We start from the raw sequence: 25,722 nt of genomic DNA, 5'->3' as shown, positions 1-25,722 counted from the left end.
AGAAGAAGGGTCCGGGTACTGAACTGGCCAGCCTGCAGTCCAGATCTTTCACCCATAGAAAACATTTGGCGCATAATAAAACGGAAGATACGACAAAAAAGACCTAAGACAGTTGAGCAACTAGAATCCTACATTAGACAAGAATGGGTTAACATTCCTATCCCTAAACTTGAGCAACTTGTGTCCTCAGTCCCCAGACGTTTACAGACTGTTGTAAAGAGAAAAGGGGATGTCTCACAGTGGGAAACATGGCCTTGTCCCAACTTTTTTGAGATGTGTTGTTGTCATGAAATTTAAAATCACCTAATTTTTCTCTTTAAATGATACATTTTCTCAGTTTAAACATTTGATATGTCATCTATGTTCTATGCTGAATAAAATTTGGAATTTTGAAACTTCCACATCATTGCATTCCGTTTTTATTTACAATTTGTACTTTGTCCCAACTTTTTTGGAATCAGGGTTGTAGATTACACATTGTGTACTTTTGTAATGCAGACTAAAGGTCTACATTTTTTATTAGTCCATATTTTGGATGGTAATATAATTGTTATATGTTTGTATTGCGTTAGGTAAGCAGTATCTTATCCATCTGCTGGCTTTCAGAAAACATATGCATTGCTATTGCTGGTCCATGCAAACAATGTCCAGTGAATGCATTACTGGTGTGGCCAGTCTGACTGCTTTTCATAAAAATGCAAACAAAAGCCAACCCTACACATGCATGAGCTGTGAAAACAAAAGTGAAAATTATAGTCAGGGACATGCAAACCTCTAATTTTCATACATGCACACAAAGACATTTACAAAGAGACTCCTTTACTTACACTCACCGTCCACTTTATGAAGAACCTGTTCATTTATGTAATCAGCTAATCATGTGGCAGCAGCACGATGCATAAAATCATGCAGATACAGGTCAAGAGTTTCAGTTAATGTTCACATCAAACACCATAATGAAGGAAAAGTGATCTCTGTGCCTTTAACCGTGGCATGGTTTTTGGTCTCAGATGGGCTGATTTGAGTATTTCAGAAATCTCCTGGGGTTTTCACACACAACATTCTCTAGAGCTTACACAGAATGCTGCAAAAAACAATAAACATCCTGTGAGCAGAAGGTCTGTAGGCTGAAGCACCTTGTTGATGACCTGGAGCCTCTTCGTGGAGCAGGTTATTGTATCAAGTGAAAATCTTAACTTATCGGCATCCAGGAATGAGATATGGTGAAACAACAGGACAATGACATGGTACTTGGAAAAGCTGATAATGACATTTGGCCCATCTTCTAGTCTGGGTTAATAAGGTCTACTTTTGGATGGCATACAGGCATGTTGCAGTATGCACTGATGACATCTTGGTACAGCCATGCTGACAAAGCTTCTAGAAGATGCATGTGAAGGCAGTAAATGTCAGTTCCATCTAAATCCTGTCACCAAGACATAAATTGAGGAGTGAAAGTGATTGTTTGTATAGGACTTGCCATGCTCCAGAACAAGATGGAGTAGGAAAAGAAGTACATTAACAGCATGATGTACTATTTACAGTTACTTCCACAATATCAAATGCTACACACTGCTTGTCTGTCTTCTAAGGCCTATTGTCCCCTGCAAGATGCTGAACCCTTTGAAGCACCGCCTCCTGCCTTCATTATAGACAGAGGTCCTGAATTTGCCATGGATGCCTTAATAAACTGTTTCAGAAAAGTCTAATATATATTATTCTATCCACATTCACTGGATATAAGCAATCGCACGCTCTGATTGGCTATTCTGTTATTAGGCTATCAGCTCATATAGTGTGAGTAGAGAAAAACAAAATGGCGGAGTATTTTGCTGAACCAACCGAGGATGAAATGAAAACAAAACCCCCAAAATACAAAAAAAAAAGCAACACAGTATGGAATAAGAGTATTTGATGGTAAGAACATACATACATATATATATATATATATATATATATATATATATATATATATATATATATATATATATATATATATATATATATTTTTTTTTTTTCCCAAGAATTATTATTATAGCATTTTTCACAAATCGCTACTGTCATTTCACCGGTTTGTTTACATTCTCAGCAGAAATGATTTTGTTGGATGTTTTGCATAAAGTTTTTATTTATCGAATTTGCAAAAAATAAAAATGCTCTGTTTCTCAAAATCCATTGACTGTGCATAAAATAAAACAGTTATTCCATTCAATCTTGTCGTACATGGATTATAGCCAACTTGGCGCTACGTGCCTCATCGGCTATCAGCTCATGTATGACTCAATTTTGTGGAATAATTGTTAAATAGACTGGAAGAGTTATGGTCAGGGTGAGAGATCATGGGTCCTTGCTGGGAACATGCTGGACCCCCTTACTCATGGCAGAGCTGCACCATCATCATCCTGATCACCCTGTTTAATATCAATATGGGTGACCAAACAAGTTAGCATCAGCACCTAAATCCTCTTGCATCACATCTTTGAGGTCATACACCAAGGTAGCGACCATCTCTAGTCCATCCACCTCTATGCCCATGTGGTCATTACCACCCCATGGAGGTGGCTTCTTTCACCGATCCATTTCTGGCACCTCCCCTAAGTCCTAATCTTATTATCTCATGATCAATTCATATCCATGTCTCATCAACGATGCTTAAATACCAAAGTTTCAGAGGCATTTTGTAAAGCCTTGCATTTTCTGCATGCTTCTGATTTGCCAGCCACTTGTGCTCCAGACTACACTTTGTTTATTTGCCTAAATCTCTCTCTCTCTCTCTCTCTCTCTCTCTCTCTCATTCTTATTGTTATCTGTAATATCCATTACCCTTTTCTAGACCATAGTATGTAACAAGATGTCCAACCTTATTTTTGTATACTATTCAGAGTAATGCTTTCCAGAATAGTAACCCTGCACACCTTTTATTCGAAATATTATTCCTTCGAGGTTTAGTTTGCTGTGTTTCATTTAGTTTCCCTTGCTTTTATGTTATTTCCATTAGTTTGTTTACTACCTGCTTATATACTCAAAACTCATACTGTACTTCGTGTTTAACCATTTGTCTTTGTTTTGACCATCTCTTGCACTGAATTTGAAGACACACCTCTTTGTTTTTCCCTTAAAAATCAGCACTCAGACTGAGTTCAGTCACACTTGACGTACCTTAACAAAGGTGAGCTATGTGGACTTGATTTTCTTATACATTAAAAAATTATATGATATACAGTATATTGTTAATACTGTAATACAATTATAGCACCTTTTACATATAAAATGCAAAGATTTTAAAATCTGCAACCCATTATTAAATTATCATTAAATTGTCTTTTTCCACAGTTGCAGGGATCTAAATATACTTCTGTAAACATCATGTGGGCTGAATATGATTTGGGTCCAGGAGTTTCCTGTCTTGAGAGCTGGTCAGAACCTACTGATGGAAAAGTGTATCGAATGTATCACGGTACCTCTCGACAGGCTGCTGCACAAATCATGAGAACCGGCTTCAAGCAATCTGCAGGCGGCATGTTAGGGCGTGGTGTGTACCTTAGTCGTGATCTTAAAAAGGCCAGGAGATACCCTTTGCATCTGCGTGAGAATGAGAGAGTTGTTATAAGGGTGAGAGTCAAAGTTGGGAGAGTGAAAAAAATTGATTATCAAGGTCACCCACTGCAGAAAACCTGGCATGATCATGGGTACGACACTGCTTGGTGTCCTCCTAGATGTGGCATGGTTTGGAGTGGTCTGGAAGAAGATTGCGTATGGGATCCAAGCCGTATTGAGGTTATTGATATAATTCATCCAAGAACAATATCAGGAACATTTTTTGGTAATTATATGTGAAAATTCCTATCAGTAGTTCTAAAAGATAAAATCAACAATGTCAAAGTCCAGGCCTAAAAATGACTTTGAACTAATTGATGTAATTGATGAGTTTGAACTAACTGATGTCATTTATCCAACAGCATTCTGACATCATGACTCTTAGTAACAGATTGTTGTTGAAATTGCTATTAATGGTTCTAAAATGTAGTGAACTCTTTCAAATCTGAAACTAACTAGAAAACAAATAAATTAACTGAAAACTTGTTTCCTGTTTTATGATTTATTGTTAATACTATTTTTGGTGGCAAGTACACTTCTTTGGTGAAGCAGTTACTGTAAGACTGTAAGTTACTGTAATTTAAATGTTAGACATTTGACATTAGAAAGCATTAGTATCACAATTTTTTTTAAAGACAAATACTGAACATTTGGTGTGATACAAGTGCGTAATTAGACTGAATCAGATAATCCAGTGACATATATATATATATATATATATATATATATATATATATATATATATATATATATATATATATACACACAGTTAGGTCCATATATATTTGGACACTGACACAAATTTTGTTTTTTTACCTGTTTACTGAAACATATTCAAGTTATAATTATATAATGAACATGGACATAAAGTCCAGACTTTCAGCTTTCATTTGAGGGTATCCACATTAAAATTGGATGAAGGGTTTAGGAGTTTCAGCTCCTTAACATGTGCCACCCTGTTTTTAAAGGGACCAAAAGTAATTGGACAATTGACTCAAAGGCTATTTCATGGGCAGGTGCGGGAAATTCCTTCGTTATGTCATTCTCAATTAAGTAGATAAAAGACCTGGAGTTGATTTGAGGTGTGGTGCTTGCATTGGGAAGATTTTGCTGTGAAGAAAACATGTGGTCAAAGGAGCTCTCCATGCAGGTGAAACAAGCCATCCTTAAGCTGCGAAAACAGAAAAAACCCATCCGAGAAATTGCTACAATATTAGGAGTGGCAAAATCTACAGTTTGGTACATCCTGAGAAAGAAAGAAAGCACTGGTGAACTTATCAATGCAAAAAGACCTGGACGCCCACAGAAGACAACAGTGGTGGATGATCGCAGAATAATTTCCATGGTGAAGAGAAACCCCTTCACAACAGCCAACCAAGTGAACAACACTCTCCAGGAGGTAGGCATATTAATATCCAAATCTACCATAAAGAGAAGACTGCATGAAAGTAAATACAGAGGGTTCACTGCACGGTGCAAGCCACTCATAAGCCTCAAGAATAAAAAAGGCTAGATTGGACTTTGCTAAAAAACATCTAAAAAAGCCAGCACAGTTCTGGAAGAACATTCTTTGGACAGATGAAACCAAGATCAACCTCTACCAGAATGATGGAAAGAAAAAGTATGGCGAAGGCGTGGTACAGCTCATGATCCAAAGCATGCCACATCATCTGTAAAACACAGCAGAGGCAGTGTGATGGCTTGGGCATGCATGGCTGCCAGTGGCACTGGGTTACTTGTGTTTATTGATGATGTGACACAGGACAGAAGCAGCCGGATGAATTCTGAGGTATTCAGAGACATACTGTGTGCTCAAATCCAGCCAAATGCAGCCAAACTGATTGGTTGGCGTTTCATAATACAGATGGACAATGACCCAAAATATAAAGCCAAAGCAACTCAGGAGTTTATTAAAGCAAAGAAGTGGAATATTCTTGAATGGCCAAGTCAGTCACCTGATCTCAACCCAATTGAGCATGCATTTCACTTGTTAAAGACTAAACTTCAGACAGAAAGGCCCACAAACAAACAGCAACTGAAAACCGCTGCAGTAAAGGCCTGGCAGAGCATTAAAAAGGAGGAAACACAGCGTCTGCTGATGTCCATGAGTTCAAGACTTCAGGCAGTCATTGTCAACAAAGGGTTTTCAACCAAGTATTAGAAATGAACATTTTATTTACAATTATTTAATTTGTCCAATTACTTTTGAGCCCCTGAAAAGAAGGGACTGTGTTTAAAAAATGCTTTAGTTCCTCACATTTTTATGCAATCATTTTTGTTCAGCCCACTGAATTAAAGCTGAAAGTCTGAACTTCAACTGCATCTGAATTGTTTTGTTCAAAATTCATTGTGGTAATGTACAGAACCAAAATTAGAAAAATGTTGTCTCTGTCCAAATATTTATGGACCTAACTGTGTGTATATATATATATATATATATATATATATATATATATATATATATATATATATATATATATAAATTTTTCCCCCAACAAAGTAAAAAGTTACAAACATTTCTCAGTTCACTTACATTAATTTTTTTCTTAGACGTTCAAATTCTATTTCAATCCACATTTTCTGACCTTTCTGACTATTAACTAAAATGTTCAATTTTGCATTTACTGTAATTACAATACCTTCATTTTCTATGGAAACACGTATATTAGCATCTAACGTTTGTACAATCCCAATTCCAAAAAAGTTAGGATGCTGTGTAAACTGTAAATAAAAACAGAATTCGATAATGTGCAAATCACGAAAGCCCTCTATTTCATTGAAAATAGTACGGTACAAAGACAATATATGAAATGTTGAAACATAAATTTTATTGTTTTGTGAAAAATATATGCGCATTTTGAAATAGATGTCAGCAACACATTTCAAAAAAAGTTGGGGCAGGGGCATGTTTACCACTGTGTCACATCACCTCTACTTTTAACAACAATCTGTAAATGTTTGGGAACTGAGGAGACCAATTACTGTAGTTTTGAAAGAGAAATATTGTCCCATTCTGGCCTGATATATTTCAGTTGCTCAACAGTTCGGAGTTTCCTTTGTCATATTTTGTGCTTCAGAGTGCGCCAAATGTTTTAAATGGGAGACAGCTCTGGACTGAAGGCAGGCCAGTTTAGCACCTGGACTCTTTTACTACAGAGTCATGCAGTTTTAGTATATGTAGAAAGCGGTTTGGCATTGTCTTGCTGAAAGAAGGAAGGCCTTCCCTGAAAAAGATTTTGTCTGGATGGCAGCATATTGCTCTGAAACATATATATATATATATATATATATATATATATATATATATATATATATATATATATATATATAATTCAGCATGAATGATGCCTTCCCAGCTGTACAAGCATGTCATGTGCACTAATGCATCCTCATACCATCACAGATGCTGGCTTTTGAACTGTGCACTGATAACAAGCCGGATGGTCTCTCTCCTCTTTAGCCTGGAGGACGTGGTGTCCATGATTTCTAAAAAGAATTTCTACTTTTGATTCTTTAGACCTCAGGACAATTTTCCACTTCGCCTCAGTCCATCGTAAAAGAGCTCGGGCCCAAAGAAGGCGGTATTTCTGGATACTGTTTATATATGATTTTAACTTGCATTTGCAATGGATGCATTGGAGAAAATGGTATTTATATGTGTGTGTGTGTGTGTGTGTGTGTGTGTGTGTGTGAAATTTACAATAGATTATTATAAAACCTAGCTGAACTAACCTGTTGATACACCTGATGCATGTACAGTACCACACCCATGAAAGCTTCAAGCTGAAGAAATGAAAGTGAAAATGTGGTTCTCTCAAACAAGCGGACAAAGAATATAAGATTTACACAATTTAACTTCTTATCAAAGTATGAGAGTGAAGAAAACTGATTATCAAAGTCACCCACTGCAGAAAATCCAGTGTGATCATGGGTATGACACTGATGACACATGATCATTGGTGTCCTCCAAAATGTGGCATGGCTTGAAGTTGTCTGGAAGAAGATTGGGTGTTAGATCCAACATGCATTGATCCAAGAAAAACACCAGGAGCAATCTATGACTGCTAATTTGTTGTAAAAATTCCTGACGATCAGTATTTCTCATCTCATCTCATTATCTCTAGCCGCTTTATCCTTCTACAGGGTCGCAGGCAAGCTGGAGCCTATCCCAGCTGACTTCGGGCGAAAGGCGGGGTACACCCTGGACAAGTCGCCAGGTCATCACAGGGCTGACACATAGACACAGACAACCATTCACACTCACACCTACGGTCAATTTAGAGTCACCAGTTAACCTAACCTGCATGTCTTTGGACTGTGGGGGAAACCGGAGCACCTGGAGGAAACCCACGCAGACACGGGGAGAACATGCAAACTCCACACAGAAAGGCCCTCGCCGGCCCCGGGGCTCGAACCCAGGGCCTTCTTGCTGTGAGGCGACAGCGCTAACCACTACACCACCGTGCCACCCATCAGTATTTCTAAAAGATAAAATAAACACTCAAAGTTTCAGGTCTAAAATTGACTATAAATTAATAAAAGTACTGAAAATATCTTCAATTTATATTTCTTTCTGGATTTTAACTGAGAAGGTCTGTGATTATAGGATAAAATGATTTGATTAGCGCCTTGAACATGATACTTAACAAGAGGGTTGTTTTTGGTGGCACGGTGGTTTTTAAGTAACAATGCTGTACATTAATTATAATTAAAAGCAAAAATAAGATCAGAGTATAGCACACAATTCAAATAAAATCAATATTTCTGTGGTAAAATGAAGCAATACCAATAATCATCTTCAGATCTGATGATAAGATAAAGAGGAATATACACAGACACACTGCCTAGTGGCCAGTGTTAGCCGGTAAAGAAATAAAACAAAAGAGGCTGGCTATGATATAAGAAAATTCTACAACCCAGAAACAGATGGGAGCTCCGCTTTTAGGCAGTACCTAAATCTATACATTAGTACAATAATACAAGATCCAACACCTGGAATAATCTGTGAAATACACCTGATACATCTGATGAAAGGTTTTAGGTATAAAGTGTCAATGTTGGCGGCACGGTGGTGTAGTGGTTAGCGCTGTCGCCTCACAGCACGAAGGTCCTGGGTTCGAGCTCAGGGGCCAACGGGGGCCTTTCTGTGTGGAGTTTGCATGTTCTCCCCGTGTCTGCGTGGGTTTCCTCTGGGTGCTCCGGTTTCCCCCACAATCCAAAGACATGCAGGTTAGGTTAATTGGTGGCTCTAAATTGACCGTAGGTGTGAATGTGAGTGTGAATGGTTGTTTATCTCTGTGTGTCAGCCCTGTGATGACCTGGCGACTTGTCCAGGGTGTACCCCACCTCTCGCCCATAGTCAGCTGGGATAAGCTCCAGCTTGCCCGCAACCCTGTAGAACAGGATAAGCGCCTACAGATAATGGATGGATGGATGGATGGATGGAAGATCACCCACTGCAGAAAACCTGGCATGATCATGGGTATGACACCGCTTGGTGTCCTCCTGCATGTGGCATGGTTCGGAGTGGTCTGGAACAAGACTATGTGGAATCCGGGCTGTATCTCATCTCATCTCATCTCATTATCTCTAGCCGCTTTATCCTTCTACAGGGTCGCAGGCAAGCTGGAGCCTATCCCAGCTGACTACGGGCGAAAGGCGGGGTACACCCTGGACAAGTTGCCAGGTCATCACAGGGCTGACACATAGACACAGACAACCATTCACACTCACATTCACACCTACAGTCAATTTAGAGTCACCAGTTAGCCTAACCTGCATGTCTTTGGACTGTGGGGGAAACCGGAGCACCCGGAGGAAACCCACGCAGACACGGGGAGAACATGAAAACTCCGCACAGAAAGGCCCTCACCGGCCATGGGGCTCGAACCCAGACCTTCTTGCTGTGAGGCGACAGCGGTAACCACTACACCACCGTGCCACCCGACTCCAGGCTGTATCCAGGTCATGAATATCATTCATCCACCAACATCATCAGGACCATTCCGTGACTATTAGATGGCTGCAAAAATTCCAGTCAGTCGTCCTACAAGTTAGAAAAATCAACAGTGTCAAAGTTTCAGCTTTAAAAATAACCTTGACCTAATAAAAAAATAAAAAAAACCACCCCTCTTAACTGTGTTTTTTCTTTCTAGATTTTAACATAGAAGTTCTGTGATTGTATGATAATACTATTTTTAATCCCACAAAGTCTGTAACACTGTTGTTTTTATGCCACAGTGATACAATTATAACTAAGAGCAAATATAAAATGAGATTATAACACATGTAACAAGGGGCGGCACAGTGGTGTAGTGGTTAGCACTGTCGCTTCACAGCAAGAAGATTCTGGGCTCGAGTCCAGTGGCTGACTGGGCCTTTCTGTGTGGAGTTTGCATGTTCTCCTTGTGTCTCTGTGGGTTTCCTCCGGGTGCTCCGGTTTCCCCCAAAGACATGCAGGTTAGGTTAATTGGTAGCTCTAAATTGACCATATGATTAAAGTCTAGTGATTTTATTGAAAGAAATCTTAACACTGTTTGGTTTATGTATAAAGTATCATGACTTCAGCATTATGAGGTTCAACTTCTGTTATTTTTCATCTAAAATTATTTAACAACATAAGGGTTGATTTTTTTTGGAATACTAATGTCTCAGATTTTTGCACAATATTTCAACAAAAAATAAACAAATGCGTGGCTTGGTTTTTTTTCAAACAGATAAAGTTTCAGAAAGTTTTATTAAGTTCTATCTGTGATTCAGTTGTCATTTAGGACAAACAGGAAGGTAAAAAAAAAATGACGGTACATTTTTGTCCTTCAAAACAGATATATAAATACATTACACTGTGCAAAAAAAGTCAGCCAACAGTTTCAGGAGCATAAAGACACACCCTCTGTCCATTTCCTTTATTAACCCACTGTCACAACCAGCTCAGGCATTCTATCCGTGTCGTTGCTGAGGTAAGTAACGAGCAAATAACTTCCTTGTTCACTACAGTATTTTTTGTGGTTTATTTTTACAGTGACTACATAGCAATTCTCCTTTTTAAAAAAAAAAAATAAACAATTGCAGAGTAATATATCATGCTTTTTACAATGTTTTTTTTTCATTGTAAAGAGACTTGTATGATTACAGTGAACTTACTTAACTACTTTTACTTTCACTGTGATGTCGTTTACTTTAATTGTCTCAGTCTCTCTATAACCGGTAACATTTATTTCAATAACAATATTTCTTATCCTGTACTTTCATACATTTTCAAGATTTAAGGTCTTACTCACTCTTTGATTAAGCTTAAATTTCTTCTTCCCCAGTTGTAGTGATCTGAATATACTTCTGTAAACATCATGTGGGCTGAAGATGATTTGGGTCCAGGAATTCCCTGTCTCGAGAGCTGGTCAGAACCTGCTAATGGGAGAGTGTACCGAATGTATCATGGTACGTCTCCACAGGCTGCTGCTGAAATCATGAGAAGCGGCTTTAAGCAATCTGCAGGCGGCATGTTAGGGCGTGGTGTGTACCTCAGCAGGGATCTTAATAAGGCCAGTAGATACCCTTTGGAGCTGTCTGAGCACCAGAGAGTTGTTATAAGGGTGAAAGTCAATGTTGGGAGAGTGAAGAAAATCGATTATCAAGGTCACCCACTGCAGAAAACCTGGCATGATAAGGGGTTTGACACTGCTTGGTGTCCTCCTGGATGTGGCATGGTTCCGAGTGGTCTGGAAGAAGATTGCGTGTGGGATCCAAGCCGTATTCGGGTTATTGATATAATTCGTCCAAGTACAACATCAGGAGCATTCTATGACCGCTAAATTGGTGTAAAAAGTTTTGACTATAAAAAATAAAGTCAACACTATCAAAGTTTCATGTCTATAAATGACTATAAATTAATACAAGAATTGAAAACATCTTCACTTTATATTTTTTCTGGATTTCAACAAAGAAGCTCTGTGATTATATGTTATTTTATTTGTGCCTTCAGCATGGCACTTAACAACAGTTTTTTTTTTGTAATGCTGTGGTTTTTATGTAACAATACTATTCATTTATTATAATTAAAAGTAAAAATAAGAGTATACCACACATAACTCAAATAAATCAATATATGTTTTGTGATAAAAATTAATGAAACCAGTAATCATCTGAGTTAAAGTCAGAGCAATATATATATTATATTGTTTTTAGTCCAGCTCTTGAAGAAAAGTTCATGTTCACTTTCATTTCTTCAGAACAGGGCTTGTGTAAGTGTTGTATGAATCATTAAATAAATCTGACTTGGCTTTCTGTTTATACAGATGTATCATGATTGTACGTAGTCTGAGAGTGTGCAGACTGTGTATGAGATTTACAACATGCCACTATGAAAAGTACAGCTTACTCAATAATACATATTAAATCAAAAGACCTGATAGCTGGACAAACCGATAAAACATTCAGATGAATGTTTGATTCTTTACTTATCAATATGGCCAATATGTAACAGTAAGATACATGTATTGTTATTGAGATCAGAAATAAGGAAGCTATAGTAGCATATGTGATCTGTATTCACTGAAGATTTCAATTATTATAAAAGTTAAACTCAGACCTCTTATGGTGAAAAGGAAAGTATAGATTTTTAGAAGTTTAGAAGTTTAGATTTTACTTAGATTTTTCTGTCCATTCATGTAAGAAAACTACATTTTCCCATTTATATTTTGTGCAGGTGAGCTATGGGCTTTGCCTGATGTCATTTTTGTTGCTCTTGTCCTCATTTCCTGTGTAAAAATATGTAAATGACTGTAAAACTTTTGGAGCAGCCCAGCAGATGGGTACGACTCAGCTTTGTCTTTTTTTGGCTAGGTGTGGTGCCTCAGTCGTTAAGCTTTCAAGTCACAGATAATATGGTTCAAATATCTGTTCAAATCCCAGCACCACCAAACTTCATTGACTGGGTCCTTGAGCAAGACCCTTCAGCTCAGTTGCAAAAATGCAAAAGGTTATATATTCTTTTATACAACAGTTAGATCCAGGTCACTAATCTGGGGTGGGTTTCCCCAAAAGCCTCTTAATGCCAAGAGCATCTTAACTAGGAGAGAGAGCGTTCATTGTGCTGCTCATTCAACCATCTAACAATGATCTTTCTGCTGCGATGCTTTTGGGAAACTCAGGCCTGATTGGGCGAGCGGTGTTCCAAGAGTGCTGATATTTCACATAATGGCACAAGGATATTTCACTGTCTGTATTACTCTACTTATTTGTGTTCAGCAAATAAAATTCCATTTCCTAGGTTGAAATGGTTACTACGATAGTATTAGAGACATCCTCAGCGGACATAGCAAATGAGACTTTTCAGTAACATAACTTTTGATTTAAAATATAAAAGGTCATCACATGAAGATGAAAAGAAAAAAGGGACACCAATTTTACGGGAAGCACCTTTAATGGGAATGTACAAATCAATGTGAGCTGGCGAGTCAGCTAGTTGACGTGCTATAAAGTGAGTGTGGCTTCTTCGGGATCTATTTCCACTAGTACAGCAAAAAAAAAGAAAAGACAAAACGTCACTTACTCTGTATTAATTTCTTGTTTAAATAACTGTTGTATAAAAGCAATATCACACTGTTGTGTGGCCATGCTGTTGTACTGAATATCAGCATAGCTATTATTTTCTTCAGCAATCTGCCTGCAGCCTCATGCTTATGATCGAATGACAGTTGTGCTGATATTTAGTACAGCCACACTCCCTGTAATTATACTATGCATGATAGTATAGTACTTTACTGTTATACAGTCGTTTACTGTAGATTTTCCAGTACTACACTGGCAACCGAGGCTACCAGTAAATTACTATAAAATCGACAGTATTTTTTACAGCATAGAGCAAAATCAGGTGTGAAAAGTGATTAGATGTGTATAACCTTCAAACTATTCTTGTATTTAGTGACGTAAAGTTTGTGAAACATTATTTCACCAGCACACAGAGCTGTTAGTTTGTCGTTTCACCAAAAAATGGACACCCTATGTGTTTTTCCTTTATAAATCCACTCTTAAAATGAGCTCAGTCAGACCAGATGTGCCTTTGCAGAAGTAAGCTATGTGTACTTTGTAATTATTTCTCTTTATAAATAATTGCAGAGAAATCAGAAAGTTCATGAGGAACTTGAGAAAGAGGTTTGACTGAGTAAATATCTCCTCTCATGCTAGTCCAACTGGTGAAGAAAATCATATTTTCACTTTCATTTCTTTAGCATGTGGCTTTTGTAGGTGTGGTACAAAGAAACAGGTCAATATGACTCAGGTTTGTGTATATATTGGTGTATTAGGGTTGTATTTAGTCTAAAATCAAGGTGTGTGTGTGTGTGTGTGTGTGTGTGTGTGTGTGTGTGTGTGTGTGTGTGAAATTTACAACAGATTATTATAAAACCTAGCTGAACTAACCTGTCGATACACCTGATGCATGTACAGTACCACACCCATGAAAGCTTCAAGCTGAAGAAATGAAAGTGAAAATGTGGTTCTCTCAAACAAGTGGACAAAGAATCTAAAGAATATAAGATTTACACAATTTAACTTCTTATCAAAGTATGAAAGTGAAGAAAACTAATTATCAAAGTCACCCACTGCAGAAAATCCAGTGTGATCATGGGTACGACACTGATGACACATGATCATTGGTGTCCTACAAAATGTGGTATGGCTTGAAGTGGTCTGGAAGAAGATTGGGTGTGAGATCCAAGATGCATTGATCCAAGAAAAACACCAGGAGCAATCTATGACTGCTAATTTGTTGTAAAAATTCCTGACGATCAGTATTTCTAAAAGATAAAATAAACACTCAAAATTTCAGGTCTAAAACTGACTATAAATTAATAAAAATACTGAAAATATCTTCAATTTATACAACCCCGATTCCAAAAAAGTTGGGACAAAGTACAAATTGTAAATAAAAACGGAATGCAATAATTTAAAAATCTCAATAACTGATATTGTATTCACAATAGAACATAGACAACATATCAAATGTCAAAAGTGAGACATTTTGAAATTTCATGCCAAATATTGGCTCATTTGAAATTTCATGACAGCAACACATCTCAAAAAAGTTGGGACAGGGGCAACAAGAGGCTGGAAAAGTTAAAGGTACAAAAAAGGAACAGCTGGAGGACCAAATTGCAACTCATTAGGTCAATTGGCAATAGGTCATTAACATGACTGGGTATAAAAAGAGCATCTTGGAGTGGCAGCGGCTCTCAGAAGTAAAGATGGGAAGAGGATCACCAATCCCCCTAATTCTGCGCCGACAAATAGTGGAGCAATATCAGAAAGGAGTTCGACAGTGTAAAATTGCAAAGAGTTTGAACATATCATCATCTATAGTGCATAATATCATCAAAAGATTCAGAGAATCTGGAAGAATCTCTGTGCGTAAGGGTCAAGGCTGGAAAACCATACTGGGTGCCCGTGATCTTCGGGCCCTTAGACGGCACTGCATCACATACAGGCATGCTTCTGTATTGGAAATCACAAAATGGGCTCAGGAATATTTCCAGAGAACATTATCTCTGAACACAATTCACCATGCCATCCACCGTTGCCAGCTAAAACTCTATAGTTCAAAGAAGAAGCCGTATCTAAACATGATCCAGAAGCGCAGACGTCTTCTCTGGGCCAAGGCTCATTTAAAATGGACTGTGGCAAAGTGGAAAACTGTTCTGTGGACGGACAAATCAAAATTTGAAGTTCTTTATAGAAATCAGAGACACCATGTCATTCGGACTAAAGAGGAGAAGGACGACCCAAGTTGTTATCAGCGCTCAGTTCAGAAGCCTGCATCTCTGATGGTATGGGGTTGCATTAGTGCGTGTGGCATGGGCAGCTTACACATCCGGAAAGACACCATCAATGTTGAAAGGTATATCCAGGTTCTAGAGCAACATATGCTCCCATCCAGACGACGTCTCTTTCAGGGAAGACCTTGCATTTTCCAACATGACAATGCCAAACCACATACTGCATCAATTACAGCATCATGGCTGCGTAGAAGAAGGGTCCGGGTACTGAACTGGCCAGTCCAGATCTTTCACCCATAGAAAACATTTGGCGCATCATAAAACGGAAGATACGACAAAAAAGACCTAAGACAGTTGAGCAACTAGAATCCTACATTAGACAAGAATGGGTTAACATTCCTTTCCCTAAACTTGAGCAAGTTGTCTCCTCAGTCCCCAGACGTTTACAGACTGTTGTAAAGAGAAAAGGGGATGTCTCACAGTGGTAAACATGGCCTTGTCCCAACTTTTTTGAGATGTGTTGTTGTCATTATTTCACCAGCACACAGAGCTATGTTAGTTTGTCGTTTCACCAAAAAATGTACACCCTCTGTGTTTTTCCTTTATAAATCCACTCTTAAAATGAGCTCAGTCAGGCCAGATGTGCCTTTGCAGAAGTAAGCTATGTGTACTTTATAATTATTTCTCCTTATAAATAATTGCAGAGAAATCAGAAAGTTCATGAGGAACTTGGGAAAGAGGTTTGACTGAGTAAATATCTCCTCTCATGCTAGTCCAACTGGTGAAGAAAATCACATTTTCACTTTCATTTCTTTAGCATGTGGCTTTTGTAGGTGTGGTACAAAGAAACAGGTCAATATGACTAGGTTTGTGTATATATTGGTGTATTAGGGTTGTATTTAGTCTAAAATCAAGGTGTGTGTGTGTGTGTGTGTGTGTGTGTGTGTGTGTGTGTGTGTGTGAAATTTACAATAGATTATTATAAAACCTAGCTGAACTAACCTGTTGATACACCTGATGCATGTACAGTACCACACCCATGAAAGCTTCAAGCTGAAGAAATGAAAGTGAAAATGTGGTTCTCTCAAACAAGTGGACAAAGAATCTAAAGAATATAAGATTTACACAATTTACCTTCTTATCAAAGTATGAGAGTGAAGAAAACTGATCATCAAAGTCACCCACTGCAGAAAATCCAGTGTGATCATGGGTACGACACTGATGACACATGATCATTGGTGTCCTCCAAAATGTGGCATGGCTTGAAGTGGTCTGGAAGAAGATTGTGTGTGAGATCCAACATGCATTGATCCAAGAAAAACACCAGGAGCAATCTATAACTGCTAATTTGTTGTAAAAATTCCTGACGATCAGTATTTCTAAAAGATAAAATCAACACTCAAAGTTTCAGGTCTAAAATTGACTATAAATTAATAAAAGTACTGAAAATATCTTCAATTTATATTTCTTTCTGGATTTTAACTGAGAAGGTCTGTGATTATAGGATAAAATGATTTGATTAGCACCTTGAACACGATACTTAACAAGAGGGGTTTTTTTGGTGGCACGGTGGTTTTTAAGTAACAATGCTGTACATTAATTATAATTAAAAGCAAAAATAAGATCAGAGTATAGCACACAATTCAAATAAAATCAATATTTCTGTGGTAAAATGAAGCAATACCAATAATCATCTTCAGATCTGATGATAAGATAAAGAGGAATATACACAAACACACTGCCTAGTGGCTAGTGTTAGCCGGTAAAGAAATAAAACAAAAGAGGCTGGCTATGATATAAGAAAATTCTACAACCCAGAAACAGATGGGAGCTCCGCTTTTAGGCAGTACCTAAATCTATACATTAGTACAATAATACAAGATCCAACACCTAGAATAATCTGTGAAATACACCTGATACATCTGATGAAAGGTTTTAGGTATAAAGTGTCAATGTTGGCGGCACGGTGGTGTAATGGTTAGCGCTGTTGCCTCACAGCACGAAGGTTCTGGGTTCGAGCTCAGGGGCCAACGGGGGCCTTTCTGTGTGGAGTTTGCATGTTCTCCCCGTGTCTGTGTGGGTTTCCTCTGGGTGCTCCGGTTTCCCCCACAATCCAAAGACATGCAGGTTAGGTTAATTGGTGGCTCTAAATTGACCGTAGGTGTGAATGTGAGTGTGAATGGTTGTTTATCTCTGTGTGTCAGCCCTGTGATGACCTGGCGACTTGTCCAGGGTGTACCCCACCTCTCGCCCATAGTCAGCTGGGATAGGCTCCAGCTTGCCCGCAACCCTGTAGAACAGGATAAGCGCCTACAGATAAAGGATGGATGGATGGAAGATCACCCACTGCAGAAAACCTGGCATGATCATGGGTATGACACCGCTTGGTGTCCTCCTGCATTTGGCATGGTTCGGAGTGGTCTGGAACAAGACTATGTGGAATCCGGAGTGTATCTCATCTCATCTCATCTCATCTCATCTCATCTCATCATCTCTAGCCACTTTATCCTTCTACAGGGTCGCAGGCAAGCTGGAGCCTATCCCAGCTGACTACGGGCGAAAGGCGGGGTACACCCTGGACAAGTCACCAGGTCATCACAGGGCTGACACATAGACACAGACAACCATTCACACTCACATTCACACCTACGGTCAATTTCGAGTCACCAGTTAACCTAACCTGCATGTCTTTGGACTGTGGGGGAAACCGGAGCACCCAGAGGAAACCCACGCGGACACGGGGAGAACATGCAAACTCCACACAGAAAGGCCCTCGCCGGCCATGGGGCTCGAACCCAGGACCTTCTTGCTGTGAGGCGACAGCGCTAACCACTACACCACCGTGCCACCTGACTCCAGGCTGTATCCAGGTCATGAATATAATTCATCCACCAACATCATCAGGACCATTCCGTGACTATTAGATGGTTGCAAAAATTCCAGTCAGTCGTCCTACAAGTTAGAAAAATCAACAGTGTCAAAGTTTCAGCTTTAAAAATAACCTTGACCTAATAAAAAAAATAAAAAAACCACCCCTCTTAACTGTGTTTTTTCTTTCTAGATTTTAACATAGAAGTTCTGTGATTGTATGATAATACTATTTTTAATCCCACAAAGTCTGTGGCACTGTTGTTTTTATGCCACAGTGATACAATTATAACTAAGAGCAAATATAAAATGAGATTATAACACATGTAACAAGGGGCGGCACAGTGGTGTAGTGGTTAGCACTGTCGCTTCACAGCAAGAAGATTCTGGGCTCGAGGCCAGTGGCTGACTGGGCCTTTCTGTGTGGAGTTTGCATGTTCTCCTTGTGTCTCTGTGGGTTTCCTCCGGGTGCTCCGGTTTCCCCCAAAGACATGCAGGTTAGGTTAATTGGTAGCTCTAAATTGACCATATGATTAAAGTCTAGTGATTTTATTGAAAGAAATCTTAACACTGTTTGGTTTATGTATAAAGTATCATGACTTCAGCATTATGAGGTTCAACATCTGTTATTTTTCATCTAAAATTATTTAACAACATAAGGGTTGATTTTTTTTGGAATACTAATGTCTCAGATTTTTGCACAATATTTCAACAAAAAATAAACAAATGCGTGGGTTGGTTTTTTTTTCAAACAGATAAAGTTTCAGAAAGTTTTATTAAGTTCTATCTGTGATTCAGTTGTCATTCAGGACAAACAGGAAGGTAAAAAAAAATGATGGTACATTTTTTCCCTTCAAAACAGATATATAAATACATTACACTGTGCAAAAAAGTCAGCCAACAGTTTCAGGAGCATAAAGACACACCCTCTGTCCATTTCCTTTATTAACCCACTGTCACAACCAGCTCAGGTATTCTATCCGTGTCGTTCCTGAGGTAAGTAACGAGCAAATAACTTCCTTGTTCACTACAGTATTTTTTGTGGTTTATTTTTACAGTGACTACATAGCAATTCTCCTTTTTAAAAAAAAATAAAATAAACAATTGCAGAGTAATATATCATGTTTTTTACAATGTTTTTTTTCATTGTAAAGAGACTTGTATGATTACAGTGAACTTACTTAACTACTTAGACTTTCACTGTGATGTCGTTTACTTTAATTGTCTCAGTCTCTCTTTAACCGGTAACATTTATTTCAATAACAATATTTCTTATCCTGTACTTTCATACATTTTCAAGATTTAAGGTCTTTGGATTTTACTCACTCTCTGATTAAGCTTAAATTTCTTCTTCCCCAGTTGTAGTGATCTGAATATACTTCTGTAAACATCATGTGGGCTGAAGATGATTTGCGTCCAGGAATTCCCTGTCTCGAGAGCGGGTCAGAACCTGATAATGGGAGAGTGTACCGAATGTATCATGGTACGTCTGCAGACGCTGCTGCCAAAATCATGACAACTGGCTTTAAGCAATCTGAAGACGGCATGTTAGGGCGTGGTGTGTACCTCAGCAGGGATCTTAATAAGGCCAGTAGATACCCTTTGGAGCTGCCTGAGCACCAGAGAGTTGTTATAATGGTGAAAGTCAATGTTGGGAGAGTGAAGAAAATTGAATATCAAGGTCATCCACTGCAGAAAACCTGGCATGATCATGGGTACGACACTGCTTGGTGTCCTCCTAGATGTGGCATGGTTCCGAGTGGTCTGGAAGAAGATTGCGTGTGGGATCCAAGCCGTATTGAGGTTATTAATATAATTCATCCAAGTACAACATCAGGAGCATCACAATTAAAAATAAGAATATACCGCATATAACTCAAATAAATCAATATATGTTTTGTGATAAAAATTAATGATACCAGTAATCATCTGAGTTAAAGTCAGAGCAATATATATATTATATTGTTTTTAGTCCAGCTCTTGAAGAAAAGTTCATTTTCACTTTCATTTCTTCAGAACAGGGCTTGTGTAAATGTTGTATGAATCATTAAATGAATATGACTTGGCTTTCTGTTTATACAGATGTATCATGATTGTACGTAGTCTGAGAGTGTGCAGAATGTGTATGAGATTTACAACATGCCACTATGAAAAGTACAGCTTACTCAATAATACATATTAAATCAAAAGACCTGATAGCTGGACAAACCGATAAAACATTCCGATGAATGTTTGATTCTTTACTTATCAATATGGCCAATATGTCACAGTAAGATACATGTATTGTTATTGAGATCAGAAATAAGGAAGCTATAGTAGCATACGTGATCTGTATTCACTGAAGATTTCAATTATTATAAAAGTTAAACTCAGACCTCTTATGGTGAAAAGGAAAGTATAGATTTTTAGAAGTTTAGAAGTTTAGATTTTCCTTAGATTTTTCTGTCCATTCGTGTAAGAAAACTACATTTTCACATTTATATTTTGTGCAGGTGAGCTATGGGCTTTGCCTGATGTTATTTTTGTTGCTCTTGTGCTCATTTCCTGTGTAAAAATATGTAAATGACTGTAAAACTTTTGGAGCAACCCAGCAGATGGGTACGACTCAGCTTTGTCTTTTTTTGGCTAGGTGTGGTGCCTCAGTCGTTAAGCTTTCAAGTCACAGATAATATGGTTCAAATATCTGTTCAAATCCCAGCACCACCAAACTTCATTGACTGGGTCCTTGAGCAAGACCCTGCAGCTCAGTTGCAAAAATGCAGAAGGTTATATATTCTTTTATTCAACAGTTAGATCCAGGTCACTAATCTGGGGTGGGTTTCCCCAAAAGCCTCTTAACGCTAAGAGCATCTTAACTAGGAGAGAGAGCGTTCATTGTGCTGCTCATTCAACCATCTAACGATGATCTTTCTGCTGCGATGCTTTTGGGAAACTCAGGCTTGATTGGGCGAGCGGTGTTCCAAGAGTGCTGATATTTCACATAATGGCACAAGGATATTTCACTGTCTGTATTACTCTACTTATTTGTGTTCAGCAAATAAAATTCCATTTCCTAATTTGAAACGGTTACTACGATAGTATTAGAGACATCCTCAGCGGACATAGCAAATGAGACTTTTCAGTAACATAACTTTTGATTTAAAATATAAAAGGTCATCACATGAAGATGAAAAGAAAAAAGGGACACCAATTTTACGGGAAGCACCTTTAATGGGAATGTACAAATCAATGTGAGCTGGTGAGTCAGCTAGTTGACGTGCTATAAAGTGAGTGTGGCTTCTTCGGGATCTATTTCCACTAGTACAGCAAAAAAAAAGAAAAGACAAAACGTCACTTACTCTGTATTAATTTCTTGTTTAAAGAACTGTTGTATAAAAGCAATATCACACTGTTGTGTGGCCATGCTGTTGTACTGAATATCAGCATAGCTATTATTTTCTTCAGCAATCTGCCTGCAGCCTCATGCTTATGACCGAATGACAGTCGTGCTGATATTTAGTACAGCCACACTCCCTGTAATTATACTATGCATGATAGTATAGAACTTTACTGTTATACAGTCGTTTACTGTAGATTTTCCAGTACTACACTGGCAACCAGGGGCGTGTTTAGCCTATTTTGGGGGGTGCTCAAGCACCCCCAAAAACGAGCTCAGCACCCCCTAGCTCAGCACCCTCAAAAACACTGCTTTTGGACGTAATTTTCAGAAATAAGTGCCCTTGCACACTGCGCAATGAATGTGTGTGCGGGCGTGTGTGTGTTCTTGAATTCACCTGTTACATGATAGTTCTATGAGCAGTAAAATCCCTCTCCTCCTTGCGTCCCCTCTGATTGGGTTGCCTGTCCGCGCGAGTGCTTGCTACGACATGGTGTTTTTTTTAACTGGATTCCACGCCGATGAGGAACTCGAAGTAGCACCTGAGTATTACTGGCATAGCGAGATGTGAAGGTACGGACTGGAGTTACAGTTGTTAAACACAACACAATAATATGCATAATGCAATATCGATGTTCCCTGGTCTATGAACAGAATGATAAAAACGACATTTATCATCCATATCGAGATACTTTTGTGCAGAGCTGTACAAGTGCTATGGTGCTAGACCACCGTGCGTTAGTCAATTTTATTTAATGTAACATAGCATTTACTAATGTAAACTAATGTAAAATCATAATAATACATACTATTATTACACAATACACAATAACACATTAATTAACAATTACCACTGTTCAAAATGAATAGCTCCAACATTACAAATGCAGTAGTAGGTCTTGTTTAGTTAAAAATATAACGTAAATATTTGTGTCAGTGGTTGTAAATGTGTAGATATCATAGTTTATTGGGTCAGCTTCTGTTAAAACATTGCATAAGTCTAGTCTTGTCTAGTCTAGTCTTCTTGTCTAGTTAAGTCTAGTCTAAATGCGGAATAAACGCGGAAACACTGTCGTTCAAGCCAGGTGCCTCTGTCAGCTCTGGGGACTAAGCTCCCCCAAAGATCAGATGCTAGAATCGCCCCTGCTGGCAACCGAGGCTACCAGTAAATTACTATAAAATCGACAGTATTTTTTACAGCGTAGAGCAAAATCAGGTGTGAAAAGTGATTAGATGTGTATAACCTTACAAAATATTCTTGTATTTAGTGACGTAAAGATTGTGAAACATTATTTCACCAGCACACAGAGCTGTTAGTTTGTCGTTTCACCAAAAAATGGACACCCTCTGTTTTTCCTTTATAAATCCACTCTTAAAATGAGCTCAGTCAGACCAGATGTGCCTTTGCAGAAGTAAGCTATGTGTACTTTGTAATTATTTCTCTTTATAAATAATTGCAGAGAAATCAGAAAGTTCATGAGGAACTTGAGAAAGAGGTTTGACTGAGTAAATATCTCCTCTCATGCTAGTCCAACTGGTGAAGAAAATCATATTTTCACTTTCATTTCTTTAGCATGTGGCTTTTGTAGGTGTGGTACAAAGAAACAGGTCAATATGACTCAGGTTTGTGTATATATTGGTGTATTAGGGTTGTATTTAGTCTAAAATCAAGGTGTGTGTGTGTGTGTGTGTGTGTGTGTGTGTGTGTGTGTGTGTGTGTGTGTGTGTGTGTGTGAAATTTACAATAGATTACTATAAAACCTAGCTGAAGTAACCTGTTGATACACCTGATGCATGTACAGTACCACACCCATGAAAGCTTCAAGCTGAAGAAATGAAAGTGAAAATGTGGTTCTCTCAAACAAGTGGACAAAGAATCTAAAGAATATAAGATTTACACAATTTAACTTCTTATCAAAGTATGAGAGTGAAGAAAACTGATTATCAAAGTCACCCACTGCAGAAAATCCAGTGTGATCATGGGTACGACACTGATGACACATGATCATTGGTGTTCTCCAAAATGTGGCATGGCTTGAAGTGGTCTGGAAGAAGATTGTGCGTGAGATCCAAGATGCATTGATCCAAGAAAAACACCAGGAGCAATCTATGACTGCTAATTTGTTGTAAAAATTCCTGACGATCAGTATTTCTCATCTCATCTCATCTCATCATCTCTAGCCGCTTTATCCTGTTCTACAGGGTCGCAGGCAAGCTGGAGTCTATCCCAGCTGACTACGGGCGAAAGGCGGGGTACACCCTGGACAAGTCGCCAGGTCATCACAGGGCTGACACATAGATACAGACAACCATTCACACTCACATTCACACCTACGGTCAATTTAGAGTCACCAGTTAACCTAACCTGCATGTCTTTGGACTGTGGGGGAAACCGGACCACCCGGAGGAAACCTACACAGACACGGGGAGAACCTGCAAACTCCGCACAGAAAGGTCCTCGCCGGCCATGGGGCTCGAACCCGGACCTTCTTGCTGTGAGGCGACAGCGCTAACCACTACACCACCATGTCGCCCCTCTGTGATTATATCCTATTTTATTAGTGCCTTCAGCATGGCACTTAATAACAGTTTTTTTTGTAGTGCTGTTGTTTTTATGTAACAATACTGTTTATTTATTATAATTAAAAGCAAAAATAAGAGTATACCACACATAACTCAAACAAATCAATATATGTTTTGTGATAAAATTAATGAAACCAGTAATCATCTAAGTTAAAGTCAGAGCAATATATATATTATATTATCTTTAGCCCAGCTGTTGAAGAAAAGTTCATTTTCACTTTCATTTCTTCAGAACAGAGCTTGTGTAAGTGTTGTACAAATCGTAAAATGAATATGACTTGGCTTTCTGTTAATACAGATGTATCATGATTGTACGTAGTCTGAGAGTGTGCAGAATTTGTATGAGATTTATAATATGCCACTATGAAAAGTACAGCTTACTCAATAATACATATTAAATCAAAAGACCTGATAGCTGGACAAACCAATAAAAGATTCAGATGAATGTTTGATTCTTATCAATATGGCCAATATGTAACAGTAAGATACATGTATTGTTATTGAGATCAGAAATAAGGAAGCTATAGTAGCATACATGATCTGTATTCACTGAAGATTTCAATTATTATAAAAGTTCAACTCAGACCTCTTATGGTGAAAAGGAAAGTATATATTCCTTAGATTTTTCTGTCCACTTGTGTAAGAAAACTACATTTTTACATTTATATTTTGTGCAGGTGAGCTATGGGCTTTGCCTGATGTTATTTTTGTTGCTCTTGTCCTCATTTCCTGTGTAAAAATATGTAAATGACTGTAAAACTTTTGGAGCAGCCCAGCAGATGGGTACGACTCAGCTTCGTCTTTTTTTTGGCTAGGTGTGGTGCCTCAGTCGTTAAGCTTTCAAGTCACAGATAATATGGTTCAAATATCCGTTCAAATCCCAGCACCACCAAACTTCATTGACTGGGTCCTTGAGCAAGACCCTTCAGCTCAGTTGCAAAAATGCAAAAGGTTATATATTCTTTTATACAACAGTTAGATCCAGGTCACTAATCTGGGGTGGGTTTCCCAAAAGCCTCTTAACGCCAAGAGCATCTTAACTAGGAGAGAGAGCGTTCATTGTGCTGCTCACTCGGCCATCTAACGATGATCTTTGTGCTGCGATGCTTTTGGGAAACTCAGACTTGATTGGGCAAGCGGTGTTCCAAGAGTGCTGATATTTCACATAATGGCACAAGGATATTTCACTGTCTGTATTAGGCCAAGTTTACAGTAGACAGTATCTGTCTCGTTTTCTTCGCGGATGCACTGTCCGTTTACATTAAAACGCCTGGAAACGGGAATCCGCCAGGGTCCACGTATTCAATCCAGATCGTGTCTGGTCTGGTGCTGTGTAAACATTGAGATACGCGGATACGCGGATACGCTGTGCTGAGCTCTAGCTGGCATCGTCATTGGACAACGTCACTGTGACATCCACCTTCCTGATTCGCTGGCGTTGGTCATGTGACGTGACTGCTGAAAAACGGCGCGGACTTCCGCCTTGTATCACCTTTCATTAAAGAGTATAAAAGTATGAAAATACTG

General features: G+C 38.5%; 1 protein-coding gene across 1 annotated transcript in view; it reads left to right on the top strand.

Moving 5' to 3' along the window:
• Window positions 1-3,366: 3,366 nt before the first annotated feature.
• Window positions 3,367-25,722, top strand: part of LOC132894785 (uncharacterized) — a 47,707-nt gene continuing 25,351 nt past the window's right edge. The window contains exons 1-4 of the mRNA XM_060934902.1: window positions 3,367-3,823; window positions 5,032-5,058; window positions 10,999-11,403; window positions 19,612-20,103. Coding sequence (XP_060790885.1) covers window positions 3,367-3,823; window positions 5,032-5,058; window positions 10,999-11,403; window positions 19,612-20,103 — 1,381 coding nt within the window. The remainder of the gene's footprint in view (window positions 3,824-5,031; window positions 5,059-10,998; window positions 11,404-19,611; window positions 20,104-25,722) is intronic.

This window comes from Neoarius graeffei, chromosome 12, assembly GCF_027579695.1.
Source record: "Neoarius graeffei isolate fNeoGra1 chromosome 12, fNeoGra1.pri, whole genome shotgun sequence".
NCBI lineage: Eukaryota > Metazoa > Chordata > Actinopteri > Siluriformes > Ariidae > Neoarius > Neoarius graeffei.
Note: the sequence above shows the minus strand (reverse complement) of the source record. Positions and strands in the feature narration are given on the sequence as shown.